At 39.6% G+C, this 27,134-nt stretch overlaps 2 protein-coding genes across 2 annotated transcripts; both read left to right on the top strand.

Moving 5' to 3' along the window:
- Positions 1–382: 382 nt before the first annotated feature.
- Positions 383–8,786, top strand: LOC136696016 (inter-alpha-trypsin inhibitor heavy chain H3-like). Its single transcript, XM_066670082.1, has 22 exons — positions 383–503; positions 662–694; positions 799–822; positions 1,285–1,439; positions 1,553–1,657; positions 1,805–1,967; positions 2,055–2,165; positions 2,477–2,605; positions 2,738–2,854; positions 3,683–3,851; positions 4,594–4,719; positions 4,905–5,086; positions 5,277–5,462; positions 5,716–5,855; positions 6,194–6,354; positions 6,709–6,744; positions 6,884–6,937; positions 7,020–7,133; positions 7,217–7,418; positions 7,593–7,765; positions 8,211–8,322; positions 8,580–8,786. Exons 1-22 carry the CDS (start codon positions 411–413, stop codon positions 8,716–8,718), a joined length of 2,724 nt encoding a protein of 907 aa, XP_066526179.1. The 5' UTR covers positions 383–410; the 3' UTR covers positions 8,719–8,786.
- A 1,543-nt stretch (positions 8,787–10,329) lies between these two features.
- LOC136696021 (inter-alpha-trypsin inhibitor heavy chain H3-like) lies at positions 10,330–27,116 on the top strand. Its single transcript, XM_066670093.1, has 21 exons — positions 10,330–10,436; positions 11,562–11,716; positions 11,830–11,934; positions 12,082–12,244; positions 12,332–12,442; positions 12,728–12,856; positions 13,017–13,133; positions 14,308–14,476; positions 14,993–15,118; positions 19,798–19,979; positions 20,465–20,650; positions 20,911–21,050; positions 21,654–21,814; positions 23,361–23,396; positions 24,109–24,144; positions 24,283–24,336; positions 24,419–24,532; positions 24,616–24,817; positions 24,941–25,113; positions 25,987–26,098; positions 26,681–27,116. Exons 1-21 carry the CDS (start codon positions 10,344–10,346, stop codon positions 26,823–26,825), a joined length of 2,709 nt encoding a protein of 902 aa, XP_066526190.1. The 5' UTR covers positions 10,330–10,343; the 3' UTR covers positions 26,826–27,116.
- Positions 27,117–27,134: the final 18 nt, after the last annotated feature.

Here is a 27,134-nt window from a genome sequence, read left to right as displayed (position 1 = left end):
GTTGTTATCCACAGCTAATCATTCAACACCAGTACCTTATGACCTATGAACCTAATGTTCCTGTGTTAGAATGCCCTCAGATTTTTACTGACAACATTGAGTTGCCTGAATAGTAGAAAATGTTGGGGTAAATATACCTATTAATAGACTTAACTCAAACAGCATAATAAATTAACAAAAGTTCACAAGTACAGTGTAAGCTGCAGTGTGAGGTAGGTGTGAGGTATGGTAGGCCTAACCAAAAGCACTGAGGGCAGGCAAACATGCCACAAATGATGTAATGTAGCATTTACTGTCAAAACAGAATAAACACAAATTACTGATTAACCAGAACCAGATTTATAAGAGGACAGACTTATCTGAGTTCCAAACCAGAGTCAGATGTGATCTTGGGATTCATCAGAACAACAATGTGGACCCCAACACTGCTTTGTGTCTCTGTTCTTTTGTGCATTCCATTGGAATCATATGGTGCTTTTATAGTGCCGAGTGATTTGCAACAGGTAATTATACCATGAGTTATAATCTAAGGGCAACAGTAGCTTAAATTATTCAGTTTATTGCCTGCTATTTATATGACAACTTCTTCAAAAGAGTGATTAACTTTACCAGAAACATAATGTACACTGATAAACATGGTGCTGCTTGTTATTTCTTTCAGGACAGTGATGACCACATCTATAAGCTTGTAAAGGTAATGGTGAGCAAAAAAATATGTGCACTATGCCATACAATGTGTTTAACTAATGGCAAATGAAAAACTAAATGTTTTTTTTTTTCATATTTACTTTGGCACAGAAACGAAGCGTGAACAGTGCTCAGGTAAGAAGAGCTTTGTTTACAAAATACAAAAAATATCTAAAACTAATCTGTGACTGTCAGATATAGAAATAGTTTTTACAAATCACACATTTTTGTTTTAATCTCATTTAAACTGTCTCAAAATTTCCAGGATTTGTTCATTTACTTCAGTGGGTTCCAGAGCTATTGGTCAATGGTACACAATTCTCTGACCTCCACCCACATCAGCAACTGATATGATCAGAGTTCAGTGACCATTGCAGAGCTTAAATAATTGCCTAAGACAAAATGTTACTGTTAGCTTTTTTACTTTCATCACCATATCTTATAATTATTTTAACAATACACATCACGCATATGCAGGTGTATATGTTTCCTGACAAGATCAGCACTGTTTTGTAAAGTAACCAAGCATTACAGAAGAAATTATCCATACAAATTCAAAGTGACACTTCTTTCTCTTTCTCATTTTGTCTTTTTCAGATAGAGGTGCAGAGTGTGAAGATATACTGCAAGGTGGCATCTCGTTTTGCCCACACTGTGATGACCTCCACAGCTCTGAACAAGGCCAATGTCTCACAGGAAGTGTTCTTCGAGGTGGACTTACCCAAGACGGCCTTCATCACCAACTTCAGCATGTCAGCCATCTTCTCTATCCTCTGAACATTCAACTGACGACTGAAAAGGTTTTAGAGACACATTAACATGTGAAGTTATTAAGTATTATATATTTTCTGTGCAACAATTTCAGGGAGATTGAAGGAAAGACATATGTGGGAGAGGTGAAGGAAAAGGAGAAGGCTAAGAAGCAGTATGAGAAGGCTGTGTCCACTGGGCAGACGGCTGGCCTGGTGAAGTGAGTGACCCAGAGGATGCAAACTGTTTAAATCATATAGGAAATCAGGGCCATGTCTGGTTGCAGACAAGAGACAAAGTTGATAACGCTCTTCCTCTATACCTTAAGTGACCATACCTTTGACTACTGACAATTTCAATCCAACAGGGTTTCTGGGAGAAAGATGGAGAAGTTCTCTGTGTCTGTGAACATTGCGGCCAACGGCAAAGTCACATTCACACTCACATACGAGGAGCTTCTTCAGCGGCAGTTTGGACAGTATGAGATCATGATCCGAGTCAAACCCAAACAACTAGTCCAGCACTTTGAGGTACAATAGCTCACTAATGTTTTATCTCTTTTTACTCATTACATCCTTTGACCTACATGTACTTCTTTAACGTGTTCTTACATGCAGATTGTTGCTGATATTTATGAACCACAAGGCATTATGTTTCTGGACACCAGCGCCACATTCTTCACCAATGAGCTGCTCCCCCTGGTGGAGAAAACTGTTACTGACAAGAAGGTGTGTGTTTTTTATGGATTATACACTATGACAAATGATTGACAGAATGGAAAATACAAAGTAGTATTCCTTGGCAAACACAGCAACCTGAAGCTTAGAATGTCTTATTCTGATGGTGACAATCCTTTCCCACACATTAGTTTTTCCCAACTTGATTATCTCACCTATTGTATTGATTATTCCCATATATTGTTTGAAACATGCTTTTTTTTCCTGACTATTGATCAGACTGTTAACCTTTCATTCCTAAGCATGGTTCATAATACATTACTAATTAACTGCACTGAATTCCCAAACCCCTTCAATTTCAGGCTCATCTCTCCTTCTCCCCAACTCTGGAGCAGCAGAAAAAGTGTCCAGACTGTGATGGGACACAGATAGATGGAGATTTCTTTATTAAATATGACGTCAACCGTGCAAAGGATCATGGTGACATCCAGGTTCAGTCTTTGTATTGACATTAACAAGTAGAAGATTGAGAATATATTAATAATTGTAATTGTATACGTTTTTAAATTTTGATAATTTATGATCTCCTTGTTCAGAAATAACTGGCTGCTTGTGTGTTTCAGATAGTGAACGGTTACTTTGTGCACTTCTTTGCTCCAGCTAATTTGCCACGGTTGCCCAAGAACGTAATGTTTGTGATTGATGTTAGTACATCCATGGGTGGAAAGAAGATTCAGCAGGTAAGATAAAGGAGTAGCCAGTCCAATTTTAAAAGTACAGGGGCCACGCAATGATAATTCAATGAGAAGCCAATTTCAAACGACAGTAAAATTGACCAATCAGATTCTTTCTCTAAATGGGCGGGCTTTGTTATAGCTAACTTTATGACAAGTTATGACACTGAAAAAATTCCAGATTATGAATAAAGGCCATCTATAGAGTAGATTTGGTACCGATGGTTTCCAAGCAGCAGTATAATGTCAATGTTATCCTGGATTCATGAGCAGAATTACAGCAGTTGACTACTGTTGCTGTCTTGGTACCGGCGGTTACCAAAGCTTTTCTGCCCCCTGGCTGTGTGCACACCCAGTAATATTTATAAATAGGAAACCTGTCTACTGAGAAGGAACTGTTGATGAGTTGAAATACAAATGATCAGTTTCATGAACCCACCAATGACCATTTCATATATTTTCAAGTAATAAACTGATTAAAGGATAAACTGAAAAACGTACATGCCACTATGCCTGCTGTTTATTGTAAAGTTTATTTGGGAAAACAGACATTATGCTGGTATGTTAAAAAGGTGTGACTCTCATGCGTTTTGAACCTTGGCATGTTATCTCCAGGATCCAGTACACACCGACAAGCTGAACAATCTTCTTAATCTTTCAAAATAAGACACAAAAAAAATATTTTTATTTTTTTATATACATTTTTTTGGTTGTTCTTTCATTCATTCATTCATTTTCATAGAAAACGTCACAAGGCCGAGTCACTTTTTGCTACTGATTTGAAACATACGTAATGTCCACTTTATGTTTTGAATATTACATCTTTTCTGACAGACCCGAGAGGCTCTGCTGACTATCCTCGATGACTTGTATGAGGGAGACAACTTTGGGCTGATCACATTTGATTCTGTGATTGAAGCTTGGAGACCATCCCTGAGCAAAGCCACACCGGAAAATGTGAATGCAGCAAAAGCGTTTGTACAAACCATATATGCACGTGGCTGTAAGTATTTTTGTAACTGTTATTATTGTTGTTTTGGACAGACATTTGATGATGAATTAACTTTATATCTGGATAACCGACTCACAGCAGCACGGTGGCGCAGCAGGTAGTGTCACAGTCACACAGCTCCAGGGACCTGGAGTTTGTGGATTCAATCCTGCACCAGGTGACTGTCTCTGAAGAGTTTGGTGTGTTCTCCTCGTGTCTGTATGGGTTTGTAGGATTGGCGACTCAAAAGTGCTCATAGGTGTGAGTGAATTTGTGTGTCACACTGTGAATCTCAACTTCCTAAACAAGACCCATTCATTATCTGTAACCCATCGCGGTGGGTCCAGAGCCTACCTGGAATCATTGGGCGCAAGGCGGGAATACACCCTGGAGGGTGCGCCAGTCCTTCACAGGGCAACACAGACACACACACATATTCACTCACACCTTTGAGTCGCCAATCCACCTACCAGCGTGTGTTTTTGGACTGTGGGAGGAAACCGGAGCACATGGAGGAAACCCACGCAGACACAGGGAGAACACACCACACTCCTCACAGACAGTCACCCGGAGGAAACCCACGCAGACACAGGGAGAATACACCAACTCCTCACAGACAGTCACCCGGAGCGGGAATCGAACCCACAACCTCCAGGTCCCAGGAGCTGTGTGACTGCGACACTACTTGCTGCACCACCCTGCCGCCCTAAAAAAGATCCAATAAATCTTTATGGATTTTGTCTTTGCCCACTAGGGACAAATATCAACGATGCTCTTTTGAGAGCTGTGAACATACTAGAAGAAGCTGAGACAACCAAGGCTGCCCAAGACAGACATGCCCCCATGATCATTCTCCTGACTGATGGAGATCCTACTAAAGGTATTTCTTGCCATAAAATTTTCACTTAAATTATAATAATAATGATAATATCACCACAACCAAAGTAGCAATTAAATTTGACGACGAAAAGCCTTTTTATATGGCATGAAAGTAAATGTAGATGAGATCTGAAGTTTTTATACAAATTGGATCTTTTAAAATAAGCTACATTGATTCATTTTTAGGTGAGAGAAATCAAGCCAAAATCCAAGACAATGTCCGCAGTGCCATTGGTGGAAACATGAGTCTGTTCTGTTTGGGCTTTGGCTACAGTCTGAACTATAATTTTCTGGATGTGATGGCTAAACAGAATGATGGATTGGCTCGGAGGATTTATGAAGCATCAGATGCTACACTTCAACTGCAGGTAGAACCCAAAGTCTGTTGTATTTGTGCATTTACCTGGGTTTTTAAACATACTCTTTAAACTAAGACCTAATTTTCTTTGATCCTTTAACCCATACATTTACTAGGTGTCAGCATAACCATTGTTTCATATCATGAAGAAGGATCACATATGCTCGTTTGTTAATAAAGACTGTGTTGTTAACTCTAAGGGATTCTATGACGAAGTGTCCAGCCCCCTCCTATCAGATGTGAATTTCCATTATCCTGACAACACAGTGAACTCTCTGACTGGCAGCTACTTCAAACAACTCTTCAATGGCTCTGAGATTGTTGTTGCAGGACGACTGAATGACATTGAAATGAATGATTTCCCAGTTGAAGTTTCTGCTCAAGGGGTGAGAGTCATTGAACTACGTTCTTGAAAACAATAGTTAGAGCCTGGGATGCATAGCTCAAGAAAATCCTCAGATTTGAAGTAGAACTGTTTTCATAATGTGAAAGATTTGTATTTCACTCATACATCTAATACCTCACATTTAAAGCAAATGCTCTTTTCTTTTGTTTTATCTATACTGACTGGGCAGTAGACAATATAGTAGAACGTACTATTAGATGTTGAAGTCTAGTTTGTCTTCCTCTTCTCTCCAGCTAAAGGATGAACTTGTGCTTAAAGGCCAGGCCAGTGCTCAGAAATGGGACACTATTTTTCCTGATCAAGACTACATCTTTGGGGACTTCACAGAGCGTCTCTGGGCTTATCTGACCATTCAGAAACTGTTGGATAAAAAGTAAGCACAGCACTTTAGTAAACATTTCTTTTTTACCTCAGATGTCCATCAAACAACACATATTTGGTGTCTAAACTGTGTGTCTCTGGGAGTCTCATGAGTCAGGCAAGAACACACCCCAAACAGGGTGTGCATCCAACACAGGTCACCACACATTCAGTAATTAATAAGCCAACATCCACCTACCAAAATGTGGATAGATACAGGGAAAAAACATGACCAAACATAAATATCGAACTCAGAACTCTAATCTCTGGAGCTGTGACACTACCTGCAGCACCAAGTTATCTTCCATCTGTTGTCAAATAAGACTCCCAATTATACGCATTTTTTCACAGAGACAAGGGTACACCAGAAGAGAAAGCCAATGCCACAGCAGAAGCGCTGGAGCTCTCACTGAAGTACAATTTCGTCACTCCTCTCACCTCCATGGTGGTCACTAAGCCTGAAACAGAAGAAAAGCCAGAGGAGGCCTTCATTGCCGATAAGTTAACTGAAGGTATGACTGAACGTTAGTTAATCTAAAAGTCTAAATATGGGGCTTCATATCAGTCCCTGTTAATGTCTCAGTATTCTCATCCAAGCTTGTTGAGTGATGAAGCTGGCTACAAATGTCTTGGAGGAAGCATGTGCTAGTCCTCACCCTGCCAGCTTAGCAATGTGTAATTGCAGAAGTCCTAGTAAGTGTTTGAACATGTTCCGTGTTGAAATGTGACATTATAAATGGACTGTAAAGAGCTCTAAATTTGACATTGACAGATGTTTCTTTGTGCAAGAGTGGCCTTTTACTGATTTACTTTTTCCAGTGAAAAGTATCATTCAAAACTAAACACTGTCTTTTACTAATTCACAGACCAGCGTAGAGTCGTAGATACACCTTTACCTGCAGGTAAGAACTCAAAGCATTCATTTGATCTCAAATACAATGTTGTTTTTTTTATAGTCATCTTTGATGTATTGCATGTTCAAAATAAAAACCTGAGACACAAACAGTTTTGTTTAATATTTGTGCTTTTATGTGTTTCTAGCTTATATTCCACCACAGATCAGCTACCAATACACAAGACCAGCCGTCAACTGGGGTAAAAACATTAGTTAACCCTTGTACACAGTAACTAAACATACATAAAACATGAAATAACTAGTCCTTTTCATTACTGACAGTTGATGGAGACCCACATTTCATCATTGAGTGTCCAGAAAAAAATGATGCACTGTGCTTCAACATCAACGATGAACCAGGTACCATCTTCAACCTGGTCAGAGACCCTCTCACAGGTGAGCATGTGAAGGTAGGAGATAGTTTTGGGATATTTGCACTCTTTTTTGTAAGAGAACTAACATCTGATAATTCCTTTTAGGGATTGTGGTAAATGGGCAGACCATTGGAGACAAGAAGGTGGACCCTGGGAGCAAGAGGAACACCTATTTTGGCCGCTTTGGGATCATTCATGAGAAGTTTGGTATCAGATTATTTGTGTCCACACAGGAGATTATTGTCTCAGAACATGGAAAACAGGCAAAACACCTCTGGTCTGACAATACCTCCACCAAAGGTGTCAAGTAAGTTGGACAGAAAATACACATTTCTGAACACGTGACTTAATATATATATTTTGGTAAATATTTGGGTGCTGTTTGCTCTGCATTCTCTGGAATCTTGCTGTTGCAGAAAACAACTACATTTCTTGTAGTCCTTTGCCTGATTCCCAATGTTTAATCATCTCTTTTGTCCAGCATGGATCTGAAAATAACCAAAGATCGAAGTCTAACAGTCACCCTGAGGAATTCAGTAAAGTTTGTTATCATCCTGCACAAAGTGTGGAAGAAACACCCCTACCACCAGGACTATCTGGGCTTCTACACCCTGGACAGCCACCTCTTTTCCCAAAGGGTCCATGGCCTTCTTGGTAAGAAACTGGAAACAGAACTGGAAAACCAAAAGCAACTTAAATTTGTATTGTGAGATGACAACAGTCTAAACTATAGGTGGTTAGCTATAGGTGTTTTTTGTCAAAAATCAAATAACTGAAGCAAATGTACCCAGTTAAAAAAAATGTAACTAGATACTGAGGAGATATCATTAAAACTTGCTGAATATGTAGCTAATTAGCATACATACTATATAATCCAATAACACATTTTATTTGGCACCTTTCCTGACTATAATTTATTTCAGTTGATGGCACGCTTTAGCGAGTGTTTTCTTTAAAAATGCCTGAACCTAAAAATACTAAAGTTTTATTGGATATATTATTGAAAACATTAGCGCTTTTGTCATTAAAATGTGGGCTGTTTTCTTTATAAGAGTTTTATTTGTTTATCTGTTTTCACCTGGTCTTCCTCCCTCTGCAGGTCAGTTTTACAATGGTGTTCAGTTTGAAGTGAGTGAACTCTTTCCAGGAGAAGATGTGGACAAACCTGATGCCATTATGTTCGTGAAAGGACACAGTCTTAAAGTCACAAGGTGATCACAGGCAACCTGATATTTAGATTTCATTGAAAATTATTTCTCACTGTTGACAAACTTCATTTCACACTTCTTAGCTAGAACTTACCCACATCCACAAGCTATCCTATACCTCATTACATGTTCATATTGTCAGACGCTGTTCTGATAGTGAAGAGCAATATGATCTAATGTAAGTTTTATAGAACAATTAATGGTAGACTGAAATAGATGCTGACACTAACTCCTGACCTCCTGACTTCTTGTTTTAACAGAGGCTGGCAGAAAGACTTCAGAAAGGATGTGAAGAATGGAGAAAACGTGCCCTGTTGGTTTATTCATAATAATGGAACCGGACTTATAGATGGAATCCTTACAAACTACATTGTCTCTGGCATTTTTAAAACCGTTTAGTCTACAACAAATACAATACACTCTGAAATTAAACATGATTCACAACTACTGAGACTTGCCTTGTGTTTTCTGCAGACTTTGCTCCGGAATGATTGAAAATTGTTGAATGAGTTACTTCTTCACTTTCCAAATACATTTCTTGCAGCAGGTTTGGATTTATCGAGTGCTGTTTATCCTCCTTAAAGCAACCCACTCAGCACGGAGGAAGCCACTTTCCCCATTTGCTCTGCAGAGAGATACAGAAAGAGGGCTTACGAGGGCATGAGCTTTCATGGCATCATGGCTCAATGCCAAGTGGCAGCTATAGGGATATACTGTGCTCGCTGGAGTGATGTTTAACATTAGTGCCTCATTTTACCATTGTTCTGCTGGCTAAATTCCATTAAATTCCTCTAAATGTAAGGTCTAGTGAAGGGGGGGATCTGTCCATTAATACCTTTGTTTCAGAAGAAACGTTGCACAAACAAGTGTCTAGGAGTGTATCTGAAAGTCAGTAACAGAGTCAGGTAAACACATAAACTGACTGACCATACTCCACTATCATCTCTCAGTTTTTATTCTTTGCCTTTCAGATGTACTTTACTTTGGGCTCCCTTCAGTACATTTGGCATCTGAATAGTTGGCTGTATGCAGTTGCTTCAATTTAAACACATTTTTCAAACACACTGGTTGTACATCTATTTTGTAGCACTCTGAACTCTGAATTGTAGTCGGTATGAAATACTTAATGAAGTCAAAATGTTTGTAGATAACACTTTTAACTGATGAACTTGGCCACCTTAAACTGCATGCATTGAGGATACGGATATTCGCTTGTATAATCTCCACAGTAATGTAAAATATGCCATTATGAAACAAAATGGGGGGCGGCACGGTGGCGCAGCAGGTAGTGTCGCAGTCACACAGCTCCAGGAACCTGGAGGTTGTGGGTTCGATTCCCGCTCCGGGTGACTGTCTGTGAGGAGTTGGTGTGTTCTCCCCGTGTCCGCGTGGGTTTCCTCCGGGTGCTCCGGTTTCCTCCCACAGTCCAAAAACACACGTTGCAGGTGGATTGGCGACTCGAAAGTGTCCGTAGGTGTGAATGTGTGTGTGTGTGTCTGTGTTGCCCTGTGAAGGACTGGCATCCCCTCCAGGGTGTGTATTCCCGCCTTGCGCCCGATGATTCCAGGTAGGCTCTGGACCCCCCGCAACCCTAAATTGGATAAGCGGTTACAGATAATGGATGGATGGATGGAAACAAAATGGGGCACTCTGGAGCAGCTGCAGATGAGCCTAGAGTGCAATGGATGTGGAGCTTTCTCTGAAGATCTAGTGGTGTTTGTGATAAAGAACTAATCCAAATTTCATACTACGTGACCTCAATGCCATCAGATTCTCACAGACATGTTCTTTGTTGAAAAAGTATAAGCTGCGCTGGGTCATGCTTTTTCAAATCAAGTAAGAACAGTAATAGTGAGATTGATGTAAGGCTAACCAAAAAAACAGAGGGTAAAAACCATGGATGCTGAAATGTATTGTTTATTTATCGGAACAGCGTAAACACAAATTATTGATTAACCAGAGGACAGATTTATCTGGGTTTCGAACCAGAGTCAGATGTCATCTCAGGATTCCTCAGTACAGCAATGTGGGCTCCAATACTACTTTGTGTTTCTGTTCTTTTTTGCAATCTACTGGAAACCTATGGTGCCATACAATCGCCAAAGGATGTGCAACAGGTAAAATAGAGTTCTGAGTTCTTTAAGGGCTACAGTAGTTACAATATTCAGTTTATTGCCTGCTATTTTCATGACAATTTATTTAAACGAGTGCATAATATAACCAGAGACATTTTGTTATAAACCAGTAAACACAGAGCAATGCTTGTTGCTCTTTCAGGACAGTGATGATGTATACATTTGTGAAAATAATGGTGAGAAAAACACATATATACACTGTGCCAAATATTTTTTAAGAAGTTTAAGAAATGCCAAAGGGGAAAACGAAAACAAAATTTTACAATTACCTCCTCTCAGAAAAGAAGCATCGACAGGGCTGAGGTAAGAAGAGCTTAATTTACAAAATAATTTCTAAAAGGTTAGTCACTGTCAACACCAGAAGTCTTTTCTTTGTGCTTTTGTCAAATAAATCAAGTATCCAGTGAATTCGCAAATCAAAATTTCTTGTTTTAATGGCATTTAACAAAGTGACAAAAAACTTTTTGTTATCAGGATTTGTTCATTTACTTGAGCAGGTTCCAGATTCATTGGTTAATGGTAAACAAGGCCCTGACCTTGGGCGACCATATTCTGGTGTACTAAAATAAGGACACTAGGGGCAGGGAGGTGGCAGAGGGCAGACAAACACCTGCACTGGCTCAAAGGTTGGGTTTTTTGGGTTGTGGAAGGGTTGGGGGGGCTTTGTGGGTGAGGCTTTATTGCCAGATAATATTATCACCATCTATTAATAATAATAAATTATAGCTTTTAATTCCTTCTGCAAAACATCATTTCTTTTAATGGAGTGTTGCTAAATTTAAGGGGTGGCTTAAGAGATTTCTCCATAAACAGTCCATTTTCACAGTACACAGCATGCATCATTCAGTGTTTCTACAATCAAAAACTGTAGTATCACATTTTTAAATGTATGTTTATTCTGCATTTCACACACTGGGGATGCTGGTCAAACTGTCCTAGTGTTCAGTCATGTCCATTGAGACATCATACAATTGTCTTCCTGCTATGCGTAATGTCTTGCCTTCTGACTAGACATGAAGCACATTAGTGGAATTATTAGAGAATACATGATGAATGACAATTTAACATAATGCTTTGACCATTTCTCTTTTTCTTCCACTTTTTCAGATAGAGGTGCAGAGTGTGAAGATAGACTGCAAGGTGGCATCTCGTTTTGCCCACACTGTGATGACCTCCACAGCTCTGAACAAGGCCAATGTCTCACAGGAAGTGTTCTTCGAGGTGGACTTACCCAAGACGGCCTTCATCACCAACTTCAGCATGTCAGCCATCTTCTCTATCCTCTGAACATTCAACTGACGACTGAAAAGGTTTTAGAGACACATTAACATGTGAAGTTATTAAGTATTATATATTTTCTGTGCAACAATTTCAGGGAGATTGAAGGAAAGACATATGTGGGAGAGGTGAAGGAAAAGGAGAAGGCTAAGAAGCAGTATGAGAAGGCTGTGTCCACTGGGCAGACGGCTGGCCTGGTGAAGTGAGTGACCCAGAGGATGCAAACTGTTTAAATCATATAGGAAATCAGGGCCATGTCTGGTTGCAGACAAGAGACAAAGTTGATAACGCTCTTCCTCTATACCTTAAGTGACCATACCTTTGACTACTGACAATTTCAATCCAACAGGGTTTCTGGGAGAAAGATGGAGAAGTTCTCTGTGTCTGTGAACATTGCGGCCAACGGCAAAGTCACATTCACACTCACATACGAGGAGCTTCTTCAGCGGCAGTTTGGACAGTATGAGATCATGATCCGAGTCAAACCCAAACAACTAGTCCAGCACTTTGAGGTACAATAGCTCACTAATGTTTTATCTCTTTTTACTCATTACATCCTTTGACCTACATGTACTTCTTTAACGTGTTCTTACATGCAGATTGTTGCTGATATTTATGAACCACAAGGCATTATGTTTCTGGACACCAGCGCCACATTCTTCACCAATGAGCTGCTCCCCCTGGTGGAGAAAACTGTTACTGACAAGAAGGTGTGTGTTTTTTATGGATTATACACTATGACAAATGATTGACAGAATGGAAAATTATGTTTAAAAAAAAATAGTTTTCCTTGACAAACACTGCATCTTGTAGCTAAAATTAACTGTTCATTCTGTTGGTGACATTCTTTCCCACACCTAGTTGTTGATTTTCACAACCTTATTCCCACACATTGTTTGAAACATATTTTTTTTCTCGTCTTTCTTTATCGTTTTTTTTAATATATATAAATATGTATTGAACCACACTGAATTCCCAAACCCCTTCAATTTCAGGCCCATCTCTCCTTCTCCCCAACTCTGGAGCAGCAGAGGAAGTGTCCAGACTGTGATGGGACACAGATAGATGGAGATTTCTTTATTAAATATGACGTCAACCGTGCAAAGGATCACGGTGACATCCAGGTTCAGTCTTTGTATTGACATTAACAAGATTGAGAATATAATAATAAGAATTTTATATATTTTTAAAGTACTTGTAGCATTAGTAATAGCAGTAGTTGTAGTCATATATAAAATGTATAAACTGACTGTTCAGTAATAACTGGCTCCTTGTGTGTTTCAGATAGTGAACGGTTACTTTGTGCACTTCTTTGCTCCAGCTAATTTGCCACGGTTGCCCAAGAACGTAGTGTTTGTGATTGATGTTAGTGGATCCATGTCAGGAAAAAAGATTCAGCAGGTAAGTTTAAGGAGCAATGCATTTGTTTCTACCCCAAGTAGCAAACATTTGTAAAGGAATTATGAGATATCAAATAGCCACTTTCTTTGCACAGCCAGTCCAGCTTTAAAAGTACAGGGGGCCATGCAGTAATAATTCAATGAGAGGCCAATTTCAAACGACAGTAAAATTGACCAATCAAATTCTTTTTCTAAATGGGCGGGCTTTGTTATAGCTAACTTCATGACAAGTTCCACCCACTGTCAGATGCACAAGCAATCAGAGAACCAGAATTTAGAAAGAAACAGAAAGTCACACTTTTCAGGCTAGAGAGCAACAATGACAGGGAGTTCTTAGGCAATAAACTGCACAGAGTGCGCTGCCAAAAATTCCAGATTATGGATAAAGACCATCTATAGAGCAGATCTGGTCCTGATGGTCTCCATGCAGGGGCATCATTAGACACAGTTTCTTGGGGAACGTGCCCCACCAACAGCAGTATAAAGTCAATGTTATCCTGGAATCATGCACAGATCTAACGGATAAGTGATGCAAATCCATATCATGCTATTTTAATATTCAATGAAAATCAGATCCAGTTCTAAACTGTATTTCATTACTGAATCAACAACAATTTAAAGGTCTTTAAACAGACCTACGTTTATTACAGCAGTTGACTACTGTTGCTGTCATGGTACCAGCTGTTACCAAAGCTTTTCTGCCCCCTGTGTGCACACCCAGTAATATTTATAAATAGGAAACCTGTCTTCTGAACTGTTGATGCAAAGGATCAGTTGCATGAACCCACCATCCACCATCAAGTCATATATTGATCAAACTGTAAATTATTGAAAAACGTACATGGCACTATGCAAGCTGCAAGTTTTTTGGGGAAAATCGACATTACGCTCGTATGTTAAAAAGGAGTGACTCTCAGGCGTTTTGGAACCTAGGCACATTGTCTCCAGGTTCCACTGCACACCGACAAGCTGAACAATCGTCTTAACCTTTTTTTTTTGGGTCATACTTCAAAAGAAGACACAGTTTACTAGTCTATCTAGTTTATGTTTATTTTTATTCATTCATTCATTCATTCATTTTCTTAGAAATGGTCACAGGGTCGAGTCACTTTTTGCTACTGATTTGAAACATACGTAATGTCTTTTTGTTTTGAACGTTGCATCTTTTCTGACAGACCCGAGAGGCTCTGCTGACTGTCCTCGATGACTTATACGAGGAAGATGACTTTGGGCTGATCACATTTGATTCTTCATTTAAGACTTGGAGACCATCAGTGAGCAAAGCCACACCGGAAAATGTGAATGCAGCAAAAGACTTTGTAAAAACCATAGGGGCACTTGGCGGTAAGTATTTCTGTAATTGGTATTATTGTTGTTTTGGACAGGATATTTGATGACGAATGAACTTTATTAACATCTGGATAACCAACCCGCCACAATCCAGAAAAGGATAAATTGGTTACAGGAAATTAATGAATGAAAGTATTGCTTGTTTAAACCATTTAATCATTTAACATGATCTCACTATAAATTATAAGCCAGTTTACTGTGATTGTTTTGAGGACTTCATTCTCCAAGTGTATAATGGCTCCTCACAGTAACATTACAAACAGTTTGAAGTTTCCGGTCCAATATATGTGTTCTCCCAGGGTTTTATGTACCCAGAGTCCTGTTACTTGGTTCTACATTTGTGTTTGGGCAAGGTCCTATTCCCACAATTTTGTTATTGCATAACTTCAAATATTGTAACAATTGCAAGACAAATATGAGATCAAGCAGACTGCTGACACATCAAACAAGCTAGTGTTTTTATAATAGAACCATATAAAGTTGTAAGTGATGTATATTTGTGTGTTACAGGAACAAATATCAATGATCCTGTTTTGAGAGCTGTGAACATACTAAGAGAAGCTGAGAATAACAAGGCTACCCCAGAAAAACGTGCTTCCATGATCATCCTTCTGACCGATGGAGATCCAAATATTGGTATTTCTAGGCAGAAAACTCTCACTTAAACAATAATGACAGTATGACCATAACCAAATTAACAAATTATTTAGACCACTACTGATACGAACATCTTATTTACATGAAATAATATTAACTATAGATTAAATCTGATTGGCCAGTGGCTAGTGTTGGATTGAGGTGTTGGTTGAGGTTGCTGGGCTTGATTAGACAGAGAGAGTAAGGATGTTTTATTTTAAAAGTATAGATGGAAAAGTTTACAGAGATGTTTCTTGCGCGACTTGAATACTCTCTCCCACCGTTGATGGGAGCAAACACATATTATAGAAACTGCTTTCACCCTCAATTGTTCCATAAACAAACCCCCCCCCCCCCCCCCCCAAGAATCAAGGTTATAAAATGTGATACACAGGCAGAGGAGAGACAAACAACTCTGAAAGTTGTTGTCAGTGAGTTCATAGTAACCTAAAACAAAGTATAACAGAATCAGAATAAAATATAGAATTAATATGAAATTAATCACTTTCCAACAATCCCCCTGATGATCATGTAATGAAAAAAATAATGATCAAGGACGTGCAGTTGATTAATTACATTTAACACTACTACATATTCTGGACTAAGCTTACACACCCTAAGTTCTACAAACTGAGGAGTCGCTTGCTAATAGCTGTTACAGCTACATAATAATGATTCAATATATTTGATTAATAAAAGACTGTCCACCAAAGACCAGCTGTCCACCTCAGATCAGAATTTGATCAGATGCAACCTTGACATACAGCACAGTGATTGGCTGAGCGGTCACAGCAACCATGTGTTGAGGTAGTAATTGTCGCAAAAAAACATTTTATAATGTACTGCACTAGTACAAATATCAGAACCAGGATGAGTAAACCCAAAACACCCAAAAGAATATATTCCACAATTAATTTCCCCAAGACTTTCAGCTAACCAGTCAAACCATCCATCCTGGGTAGATGCAATGTTATGGACCACCTGTGAAATATTTTGCCATTTGGAAACCACCGTTGTCTGGAATGTAAGAACAGCACTCAATACCCACTATAGCACATGTTCCCCCAGGGCTGACAGAAGATAATCTAGAGCCATTCTATTTTGCAGAGCAACCATCCTAAAAGCTGTCACTTCTTATGTGATTTTACTAAAACCCATGGCAGTGCTATTGGCTAAATGTTCCACTTCCTGTGATAAATCTGCAATTTAATCTAGAGCAGACATAACCCCATAAGTTGGAAGTAGTGCTCCCTATCAGTAGGGTGAATACAACACAATGTGAGCATGAGTAAATCACATAATATGTTTTGTTATGTGAATGTGTGTGTAAATGATCTTCTGGTCTGTTTATGACTGTATGTCATGTAAAATAGACAGCGGAGGCTACTGGGGAGAGGTTACTACCCGGTAACTTGTTGGTCTAGAAGGTTCTCCTCCTTTCTCAGGATCTCTCTTCTCCCCCCTATCACCACTAGGCAAAGACTGATGTGGTGATGAATCAGCCAGGATAGAACATCCACCTAAACAGGAAGACACAAAGAGAGATACTCATGGCAGTATCTTCAAGAAAAATTCAAGAAGTACATCCACACAAAAAAATGATAACCTAAACAAAATTCCGCCATAGCTGTCCCTAGGGCAGGAATGTAATATACCAGCAGTGGGACATAATGAGCCCTAATCTTGTGAGTGTACATAATGTATCTTCATCCTTCTAAGAATGCTGCCAGACTCTGACTGGCACACTGCCCAAACTTGCCCTAGTTAGTGGGCGGATTTGCTAACTTCAGGTGGTTGGCATGAATCCATTTATCTTTTCCTTTTAGCTTTGTGGCTGCATTAGTTACCAACAAAACTTGATAAGGACCTTGCCATTATTTGAGGTTTATGCACCATTACCCATTGGCCTGTCACTAAACTATGTCCCCCCAAGGTAGCTCGTCCCATGCATCATGAACTTGACGTTCTGCACATTGAACTGCACTGCTAAGAGCTTCACAATATTCAATCAGAGCGTCAGAGGTCAAGTGGACATCAGCTTTGCGCAGATCAATAGTTTCTGGTAGTAACATTGGTCTTCCAGTAATCACCTCAAATGGACTCAAGACAGTTTCCTTGTTATGAGTAGCACGGATGCTACAAAGTACTGCTGGAAGGGTTTCAGGCCATAGAATGCCTTCCTGATGCATCTTTGACAAGTGTTCCTTGATGACACGGTTCATTCTTTCCGTCTGACCTGAGGCTTGAGGACGGTAAGGACAGTGACGTGCCCGACGGATATTCAGCATTCTGCTTACTTCACTACATATCGCGCCTGTGAAGTGCGTTCCTTGATTAGAATCAATTTTGTCTGGAAGGCCCCATCTTGGTATGACGTCTTTCACCAGCACATTCGCTGTGTGGGTTGTTGTTCCCCGTCCTGTTGAAAAACATTCCACATATCTTGAGAACTTGTCCACAACCACTAAGACATCTTGAAACCTTCCAGATTTTGGTAAAGTGATGTAATCCATTTGAAGGTGTCTGAATGGACCAGGTGGAGCATGTGATCCCACAGCAGGAGTTTTCACTCTTGTGCCAGGATTGTTTTTCTCACAGGTCACACAGCTTTGAAGAATATAACGTGCTTGTACTCTAAACTTTGGGTTCCACCAGACTTGATTGAAACGTTGAGTCATTTTGTCAACCCCCACATGTCCCAGCGAATGAATCTGAGATGCTTTGTAGGGAAGCAGACATTTCGGAGCCACTAGACGTGTCCCATGTCGCCAGATGTCTTCTTTATGCAACTTGTCACCATTCTCCATCCAGCTCCAGACTTCCTCTTTTGAAGCATCCTGTTGCATCTGTTTGATATCAGAAATGGCTCAAACTTCCTTGTCTTGTTTGAGTTTAATAAGACAGACTTCGGTGTTGTCTTTGTTCGTGTTTCCTTTGTCATTGCTGTCATGTTCATTGTTGGCATCTCCCTCTCTGGCAGTGAGTTTTGCAGCGGTATCTGCTAGTGCGTTTCCTTTTTTGTGTGTACTTTAACCCTTAAGATTGTGACTTCTTTGGACAATCTTAATGCTTCCAAAAGTTCTTGGACCAATTGTCCATTTTTCACTGGCGTTCCTGCAGCGGTTATAAAACCACGCTGTTTCCACAGTTGACCAAAATCATGGACAACACCGAAACCATAGCGGGAATCAGTGTATATGTTGGCAGTATGGTATTTCGCCAGTTTACATGCTTCAATCAGCACTTTCAATTCAGCTTGTTGAGCTGATGTCCCTGGTGGCATTTGACCTTTAGCCAGGATATCCACGTCGGATGTCACTGACCATCCAGCCCCTCTCACCTTGTCTTCAATTGTTGAAGAACCATCAGTGTAAAGAGTGAAATCAGCCTTTTGCAAGGGAATTTCTTTGATGTGCTGGTCCGCTTCCAGCGTTGCCACAATTCATGGTCGTCAGCCTGTCCAGGCGTCATCAAAGTGGAAGGGTTGGACACACTGGCCCTTTCGATGATAATGCGGGGTGCTTCCAAGACTGCTAACCAATTTCCCCATCTACTTGCCGTTACTTGAGTGGCCCGGCTCATTGTCAACAGAGCATGAAGTGCATGAGGACATTTCACTGTTAGCTTTTGATCAAGCACCAGTCCAGCCACCATTTTTACTGCTAAATAAACTACTTGGACAGCTCTCAAACATGGCCCAAAACCCAGAGCTACATGATCCAATTTTTTTGAGTAATAGCCCACTGGACGTTGCTCACCACCAAGATCTTGTGTCAATACGGCTGTCAAGAAGCCACTTCTTTCATTGACAAACAGAGTGAATGGCCTCTCAATGTTAGGGATGCCCAGTGCAGGTGCTTCACACAGGGATTTTTCCAGCACTTTAACTGCTGATTGTGCCTTGTCATCGAGGACAATTCTCTCCTTTGGATGAGAATTCCCTTGAAGGAGTTCAAACAGTGGTTGAGCTAATTCAGTGTAGGCATCCACCCATACAAAGCTATAATTGCATAGGCCCAAAAATGATCTCAACTCATGGATAGTTTCCGCTCTGGTGTTTCATGGATTGCTTTGGCATGATCTGGAGTGATTGCCTTTTGCCCATGCCACTCCTGGCTGGCTCGCCAATTGTTGGATCGAGGTGTTGGTTGAGGTTGTTGAGAATGAATTAGACAGAATCACGTGCATGTGAAGAGAGTAAGGCTGGTTTATTTTAAAAGTAGAGATGGAAATCTTTACAGAGATGTTTCTTGATCGCGACTTGGTTACTCTCTCAGCAAACACATATTATAGAAAATGTTATCACCCTCAATTGTTCCATAAACTGTCAGGATTTACAACAAAGATTTCCAGTGGTTTTATGCTGCAGCTGTGAAACGCATGCTGAATACTTTCAAGAATCAAAAATGACACTGACACTGATACCTAAATCCATCATGAATTCATTAAGAGTTTATTATTCTTATTATTTATTATGACTCCTGCCACTTTCAGTAAAGTTTGAGTTAAAATGTTATTTTGAGCTATGTTCATTGGTTATCATGTTAGTAAATGCCTAGATCTTAGTCTTTAGAATGCTTTAGATCTTATATCCATTTACATTTAGATTCCCCCCTGAAGTATATTTCTTTTAATAATAATGGGGTCTTTTAAAACAAGCTACACTGATTCATTTTTAGGTGTGACAAATCTAGGCAAAATCCAAGAAAATGTCCGCAGTGCCATTGGTGGAAACATGAGTCTGTTCTGCTTGGGCTTTGGCTACGATGTGAACTACAATTTTCTGGATGTTATGGCTAAACAGAATGATGGATTGGCTCGGAGGATTTATGAAGCATCAGATGCTGCACTTCAACTGCAGGTAGAAGCCAGAATCTATTATTTTTGTGTGTTTACCAAGGCTACAAACAAAACACTTATTTGATTCTATCCTTTACTTCATACATTGAACTAAAGCAACAAATGCACTATTGTCTTTAAATTTTGTAGTCTTACAGATGTCCAGTTAAATAGGCGCCCATTTTTATAAAAATATATGAATGCTCAATCATTCATTCGTTCATTCGTTCATTCGTTCTTATTCAGCTTGTCCACAGCTGGTGTCGATTTTGGTTTACTACATACTACACAGCAGCAGTCCTTCACATCGTGTGAAAATGTTATGATGAATGGACCAATAGAAATGCTCCAAAATTACTTGGAATAAAATCTTTTTACCTTCACTCCCATTGAAAGTTATAAAGGTTTTTTACTTCTCCTATAAGGTTACTAATTTGGGAGATAATTTTTTAATTGGACAGTGTCAGTATGAATGTTGTTAATCAAGCCTGTGTTGTTAATTCTTAGGGATTCTATGACGAAGTGTCCAGCCCCCTCCTATCAGATGTGAATTTCCGTTATCCTGACAACACAGTGAACTCTCTGACTGGCAGCTACTTCAAACAACTCTTCAATGGCTCTGAGATTGTTGTTGCAGGACGACTGAATGACATTGAAATGAATGATTTCCCAGTTGAAGTTTCTGCTCAAGGGGTGAGAGTCATTGAACTACGTTCTTGAAAATAATAGTTAGAGCCTGGGATGCATAGCTCAAGAAAATCCTCAGATTTAAGTACAATTCTTTCATGATGTGAACAATTTTTTATTTCATGCTGCACATACATATAGTGAATACCTTTTATTTAAAGCAAATGCTCTTTACCTTTATTTTTGAGTACAGTAGACAAAGGGAATATAGTAAAACTTTCTGCAAATATATTTTCAGACCTAGTTTCTCTTCTTCTTCTCTCCAGCTGGAGGATGACATTGTGCTGAAAGGCCAGGCCAGTGCTCAGAAGTGGGACACTATTTTTCCTGATCAAGACTACATCTTTGGGGACTTCACAGAGCGTCTCTGGGCTTATCTGACCATCCAGCAACTGTTGGATAAAAAGTAAGTACAGCACATTAGAAAACAAATTTTTTACCCCAAATATCAGTCAGACAACATATATTTAGTGTCCAGATTTTGTAACTTTAGTTTAGCACTGGAAATTTGACACTAACTACAAATCAAAAGTCACCTAAAATGTTCATACGATGATTGTTTACCTATGATGATTAAAGTAAGGAACTTAATTAAGGAAATTAAGGAAAAAAGTATGATGTATCATTTCGAGAAGCTTTTCTGCCATCCATTTAGCTACTCATCGTCTGTAACTGCTACATCTGGATTAGAGACATGGTGTGTCTCTGGGAGTCTGGGAGTTTGGACACACTCCAAACAGGACTAGGAGGAAACCCATATAAACACAGGGAGAACACATGACCCAACACGAATATCTGTGTTGTTAATTCTACGGGATTCATTCTATGACGAAGCATTCAGCTCCCTACTATTAGAAGTGAATTTCCATTATCCTGACAACACAGTGAACTCTCTGACTGGCAGCTACTTCAAACTCAGAACTGTGACACTACCTGCAGCACCACCAACCACCAATTTTCTTCCATCGGTTGTCAAATAAGACTCCCAATTATACGCATTTATTCACAGAGACAAGGGTACAGCAGAAGAGAAAGCCAGTGCCACTGCTGAAGCGCTGGAGCTCTCACTGAAGTACAATTTCGTCACTCCTCTCACCTCCATGGTGGTCACTAAGCCTGAAACAGAGGAAAAGCCAGAGGAGGCCTTCATTGCTGATAAGTTAACTGAAGGTATGACTGAACGTTAGTTAATCTAAAAGTCTAAATTTAGGGCTTTATATCAGTCCCTGTTAATGTCTCAGTATTCTCATCCAAGCTTGTTGAGTGACACATGTCTTGGTGTAACCATGTGCTAACCCTCACCCTGCCAGCTTAGCAATGTGTAATTGGAGAAGTCCTAGTAAGTGCTTGAATTTAATGGACTCAGATCTCAGTTTTAGTCTCATATTAAAGCGGTTACTAGATCAGCATTTCACCATCTTAAGAACATCAGTAAGATTAGAGATTTTCTGACTAAACCAGAGCTGGAGAGAATTTTCCATGCTTTTATTTCTAGCAGGATTGATTACTGTAATGGTTTCTTAACTGGACTTCCAAAAAAGACCATTCAACAGCTTCCGCTGATTCAAAACGCAGCTGCCAGAGTTCTCACTCGGAGCAAAAGAAGAGATCACCCCCCCCCATCCTCGAATCCTTACACTGGAGACCAGTCTGTTACAGAATAGACTTTAAGGTGTTATTACTGGTCTATAAATGTCTAAATGGGGTAGGACCAGTGTATTTATCAGATCTGTTACAGAGATATGAGCTGAGCAGAGCTCTCATATCTTTAGGAACTACTCAGTTAATCCTGCTTCAGGTGAAAACTAAACATGGAGAAGCAGCTTTTAGCTCCGGCGCCGCTCATAAATGGAACCAGCCGACTGAGAATATTAGAAGAGCCCAGACTTTAGAAACTTTTAAATCAAGGCTTAAAACATTCCTGTTTGTGCAGGCTTCCAGCTCAGTCTAAAATACTCTGCACTTTTATTCTGTAACGGCACTTTAGTTCCTTTCTTTTATTGTATCATTTTAAATTAATTAAAAATTTGTAATCTTTTAATCATTTTACTCTTTTTATGTAATTGTTTTATTGGACTTTTATGATTTTTATTCTGGCTTTTAATTTAAAAGTTTTTTTTTTCTGTAAAACACTTTGAATGAAAACAATTTGTATGAAAGTTGCTCTATAAATAAACTTGCCTTGCCTTGAAATCCATCCATCCATTATCTGTAACCGCTTATCCAATTTAGGGTCGCGGGGGGTCCAGAGCCTACCTGGAATCATCGGGCGCAAGGCGGGAATACACCCTGGAGGGGGCGCCAGTCCTTCACAGGGCAACACAGACACACACACATTCACACCTACGGACACTTTTTTTGAGTCGCCAATCCACCTACAACGTGTGTTTTTTTTGGACTGTGGGAGGAAACCGGAGCACCCGGAGGAAACCCACGCGGACACGGGGAGAACACACCAACTCCTCACAGACAGTCACCCGGAGCGGGAATCGAACCCACAACCTCCAGGCCCCTGGAGCTGTGTGACTGCGACACTACCTGCTGCGCCACCGTGCCGCCCACTTGCCTTGAAATTTGACTTTGTAAATGAAATGTAAAGAGCTCTAAATTTGACATTGACAGATGTTTCTTTGTGCAAGAGTGGCCTTTTACTGATTTACTTTGTCCAGTGAAAAGTATCGTTCAAAACTAAACACTGTCTTTTACTGATTCACAGACCAGCGTAGAGTCGTAGATACACCTTTACCTGCAGGTAAGAACTCAAAGCATTCATTTGATCTCAAATACAATGTTGTATTTTTATATTCATCTTTGATGTATTGCATGTTCAAAATAAAAACCTGAGACACAAACAGTTTTGTTCAATATTTGTGCTTTTATGTGTTTCTAGCTTATGTTCCACCACAGACCAGATATCAGCTGTCACTCCTCTCAGCTCCATGGTGGTCACTAAGCTTGGAAGAGAAAGCTTGTTTTTCTAGAGCTTACATAGATTTTCGAGAAGCGTTTTGTTCACAAACTAGTCCCTCCCCCCCTACTCCGATTGGTTCGATTGAGTGAGAAGGGGGTGCAATGAAGTAGCCTAAAATCTTCTGATTGGACGGTCTGACTGTAGAGCTACCGTTATTGGTCGATAACCTTCTCTGTAAATATTTAATTGGTCAGTTTGCACGTCAGTAGTCCTTGTTTACGTCAGGCAAAGCTCATGTACCTACCCTCATCTCGAGCAGCTATGCCCAAATGTAAATGTAAGTTCTCGGATGAATTATAAAAGAAATTCCCATGTTTTGTGTAGCAAATAAAGGTGTAAAAGACCTAAATAAAATGTAAATGGACTGTAAAGAGCTCTAAATTTGACATTGACAGATATGTTTCTTTGTGCAAGAGTGGCCTTTTACTGATTTACTTTTTCCAGTGAAAAGTATCATTCAAAACTAAGCATTGTGTTTTTTACTGATTCACAGACCAGCGCAGACACTTACAACCATTTTTAGGTGCAGGTAAGAACTCAAAGCATTCATTTGACCGTAAATACAATGTTATTTTTTTTATTTTTATCTTTGATGTATTGCATGTTCAAAGTAAAACCTGAGACACAAACAGTTTTGTTTTATATTTGTGCTTTTATGTGTTTCTAGCTAGTGTTCCATCACAGCCCAGATATCACTACCCAACACCAGCCGTCAACTGGGGTAAAAACATTAGTTAACCCTTGTAAACAGTAACTAAACATACATAAAACATGAAATAACTAGTCCTTTTCATTACTGACAGTTGATGGAGACCCACATTTCATCATTGAGTGTCCAGAAAAAAATGATGCACTGTGCTTCAACATCAACAATGAACCAGGTACCATCTTCAACCTGGTCAGAGACCCTCTCACAGGTGAGCATGTGAAGGTAGGAGATAGTTTTGGGATATTTGCACTCTTTTTTGTAAGAGAACTAACATCTGATAATTCCTTTTAGGGATTGTGGTAAATGGGCAGACCATTGGAGACAAGAAGGTGGACCCTGGGAGCAAGAGGAACACCTATTTTGGCCGCTTTGGGATCATTCATGAGAAGTTTGGTATCAGATTATTTGTGTCCACACAGGAGATTATTGTCTCAGAACATGGAAAACAGGCGAAACTCCTCTGGTCTGACAATACCTCCACCAAAGGTGTCAAGTAAGTTGGACAGAAAATACACATTTCTGAAAAGATGACAAAGAAGAAGCCAAACTATTTGGGTTCTGTTTACCTGGTATTCTCTGAAATCTTAAACAGTGTTAAACTATTTCCTTTGTCCAGCATGGATCTGAAAATAACCAAAGATCGAAGTCTAACAGTCACCCTGAGGAATTCAGTAAAGTTTGTTATCATCCTGCACAAAGTGTGGAAGAAACACCCCTACCACCAGGACTATCTGGGCTTCTACACCCTGGACAGCCACCTCCTTTCCCGAAGGGTCCATGGCCTTCTTGGTAAGAAACTGAAAACAGAACTGGAAAACTGAAAGAACTACTAAAAGAACTTTGGAGCTGGTAGAAGGGACCAGATTGACACAACTGACTTTAACACAATTGCCTGTAACTGACACAAATTTAAAAGTCATGGAACATTTGCTTGAGAACTTAATAAATCTGAAATTCTATTAGATATTACTCTAGGTAACTAGCTATATTTTGGCATCAGAGATCATTTTCAATGCTCTTTATTGACTATGCTTTAACAAGAGTGTAGGGAACTGTATAAATATACATGTAGTATTTTCCTTTGAATAATAGTAATAATAGTATTTCACCTCATGAAGAGGGTGAATACTGACTTGCCACACACCAGACAAACACAAATACAGAACAACACAACAAAACAACATGCATTAACCCCCACACCCAGTCAAACAGTCCCAGAACACAGGGTTATTCCCCAGATACCACCAAACCATTCACAGGGGAGCCGCATGGCATTCTGGGAGCTCCCTCTGTGAGTCCCTCTCCCTCCCAGTCCATGGCCATCATCACAGTATAATTTTGAATAGTGAATAAGAATAATGACTAATAAGAGTAAATGAAAATTCTCTAAAACCTAGTTATGACATCTATCTCTACAGTTTTTCTGGACTTTTTACTTTTGAGTAATGAGTAATGGCAAATTAAATGTTATACTTTTGTTAAATATTCTTTTACGGTACTTCAGAGAAAGTGACTATTCTGTTGACCAAAGGGATAGAACTAGTGAAAGCATTAGAGCAAACATCAGTGTTTCGCCATGAACTTGTGCACTTTTGTCATTATAAGGGTAGTATTTTTGTTTGTTATTTTGTCTATTTAAGCCTGGTCTGTCTCCCTCTTCAGGTCAGTTTTACAATGGTGTGCAGTTTGAAGTGAGTGAACTCTTTCCAGGAGAAAATGTGGACAAACCTGATGCCATTATGTCCGTGAAGGGACACAGTCTTAAAGTCACAAGGTGATCACAAACAACTGAAAAACATAGATTTACAGATTCTGTCGGTGTTGTTTGTGAATATACATTGTCACATACTTGAACAAAGTAGATAGCAGGATTAATCTGGCCCAGGTCTGGCCCATATCCACCATTTTCACTGGCCCATTTGCTTGTCTGGCACTTGGGCTGTCTGCTCCGGTTTGGCACATAAGATCCACAAATAAACACCATGACGTCAAAGCACTTTAATTTTGAGCTACTTTTGACTCACATCCAGTGTGCTACAGACATTTCGGCCAAACCTTTGACAGAAGTGGGCCAGATCTGTTTGGTGATATGTGGCTCACTGAGCATTTTTAATTAACATGAGAGCAACGTTTGGGTCACATACAGTCAGCCAGTACAGACAGTCAGCTAGCAGTTGCTTTTAGGTATCTTCTATTATCTTCTAGCATCCACATCAACATGCCGTCTGTGTGGCCTGTAACACATGACATGTTCATATAGTGACAGCCATATAACCTGATCTAATTTTAAACAAAAATTAACTGTAGACCTGTAACCAATGCTGGCACTGTATCTCCTGATCTTGTGTTTTAACAGGGGCTGGCAGAAAGACTTCAGAAAAGATGTGAAGAATGGAGAAACTGTACCTTGCTGGTTTATTCATAATAATGGAATTGGGCTCATAGATGGAGATCTCACAGACTACATTGTCTCTGGCCTTTTTAGGGTAAAAAATATATAACAAATACATCACACAGTGGAAATGAAAATTAAACATGACCAGCTGTGGACAGGATTTAAAATACAGACCTCTAGCAACTCATGATTAGAACACAGTTGCCCCAGGGCACTTGACACAAAGAGAAACCCAAATCTAAGGTAGGCTGTACGTACCATATGAGATGATAATATTGCTATAGCTTCACACTTGATGAAATATACTCAAGGAAAGGCATTGTGGTTTTATAAGCTGCCTTCATAGACTTTCCAGAATGCCCTCCTCTCTTTCTAATGAGAGTCTAAATAAAGAGAAAAGAGCTCATAAAAGTCT

Source organism: Hoplias malabaricus, chromosome 5, assembly GCF_029633855.1.
Source record: "Hoplias malabaricus isolate fHopMal1 chromosome 5, fHopMal1.hap1, whole genome shotgun sequence".
NCBI lineage: Eukaryota > Metazoa > Chordata > Actinopteri > Characiformes > Erythrinidae > Hoplias > Hoplias malabaricus.
This window is presented reverse-complemented; position numbering and strand designations above follow the sequence as displayed.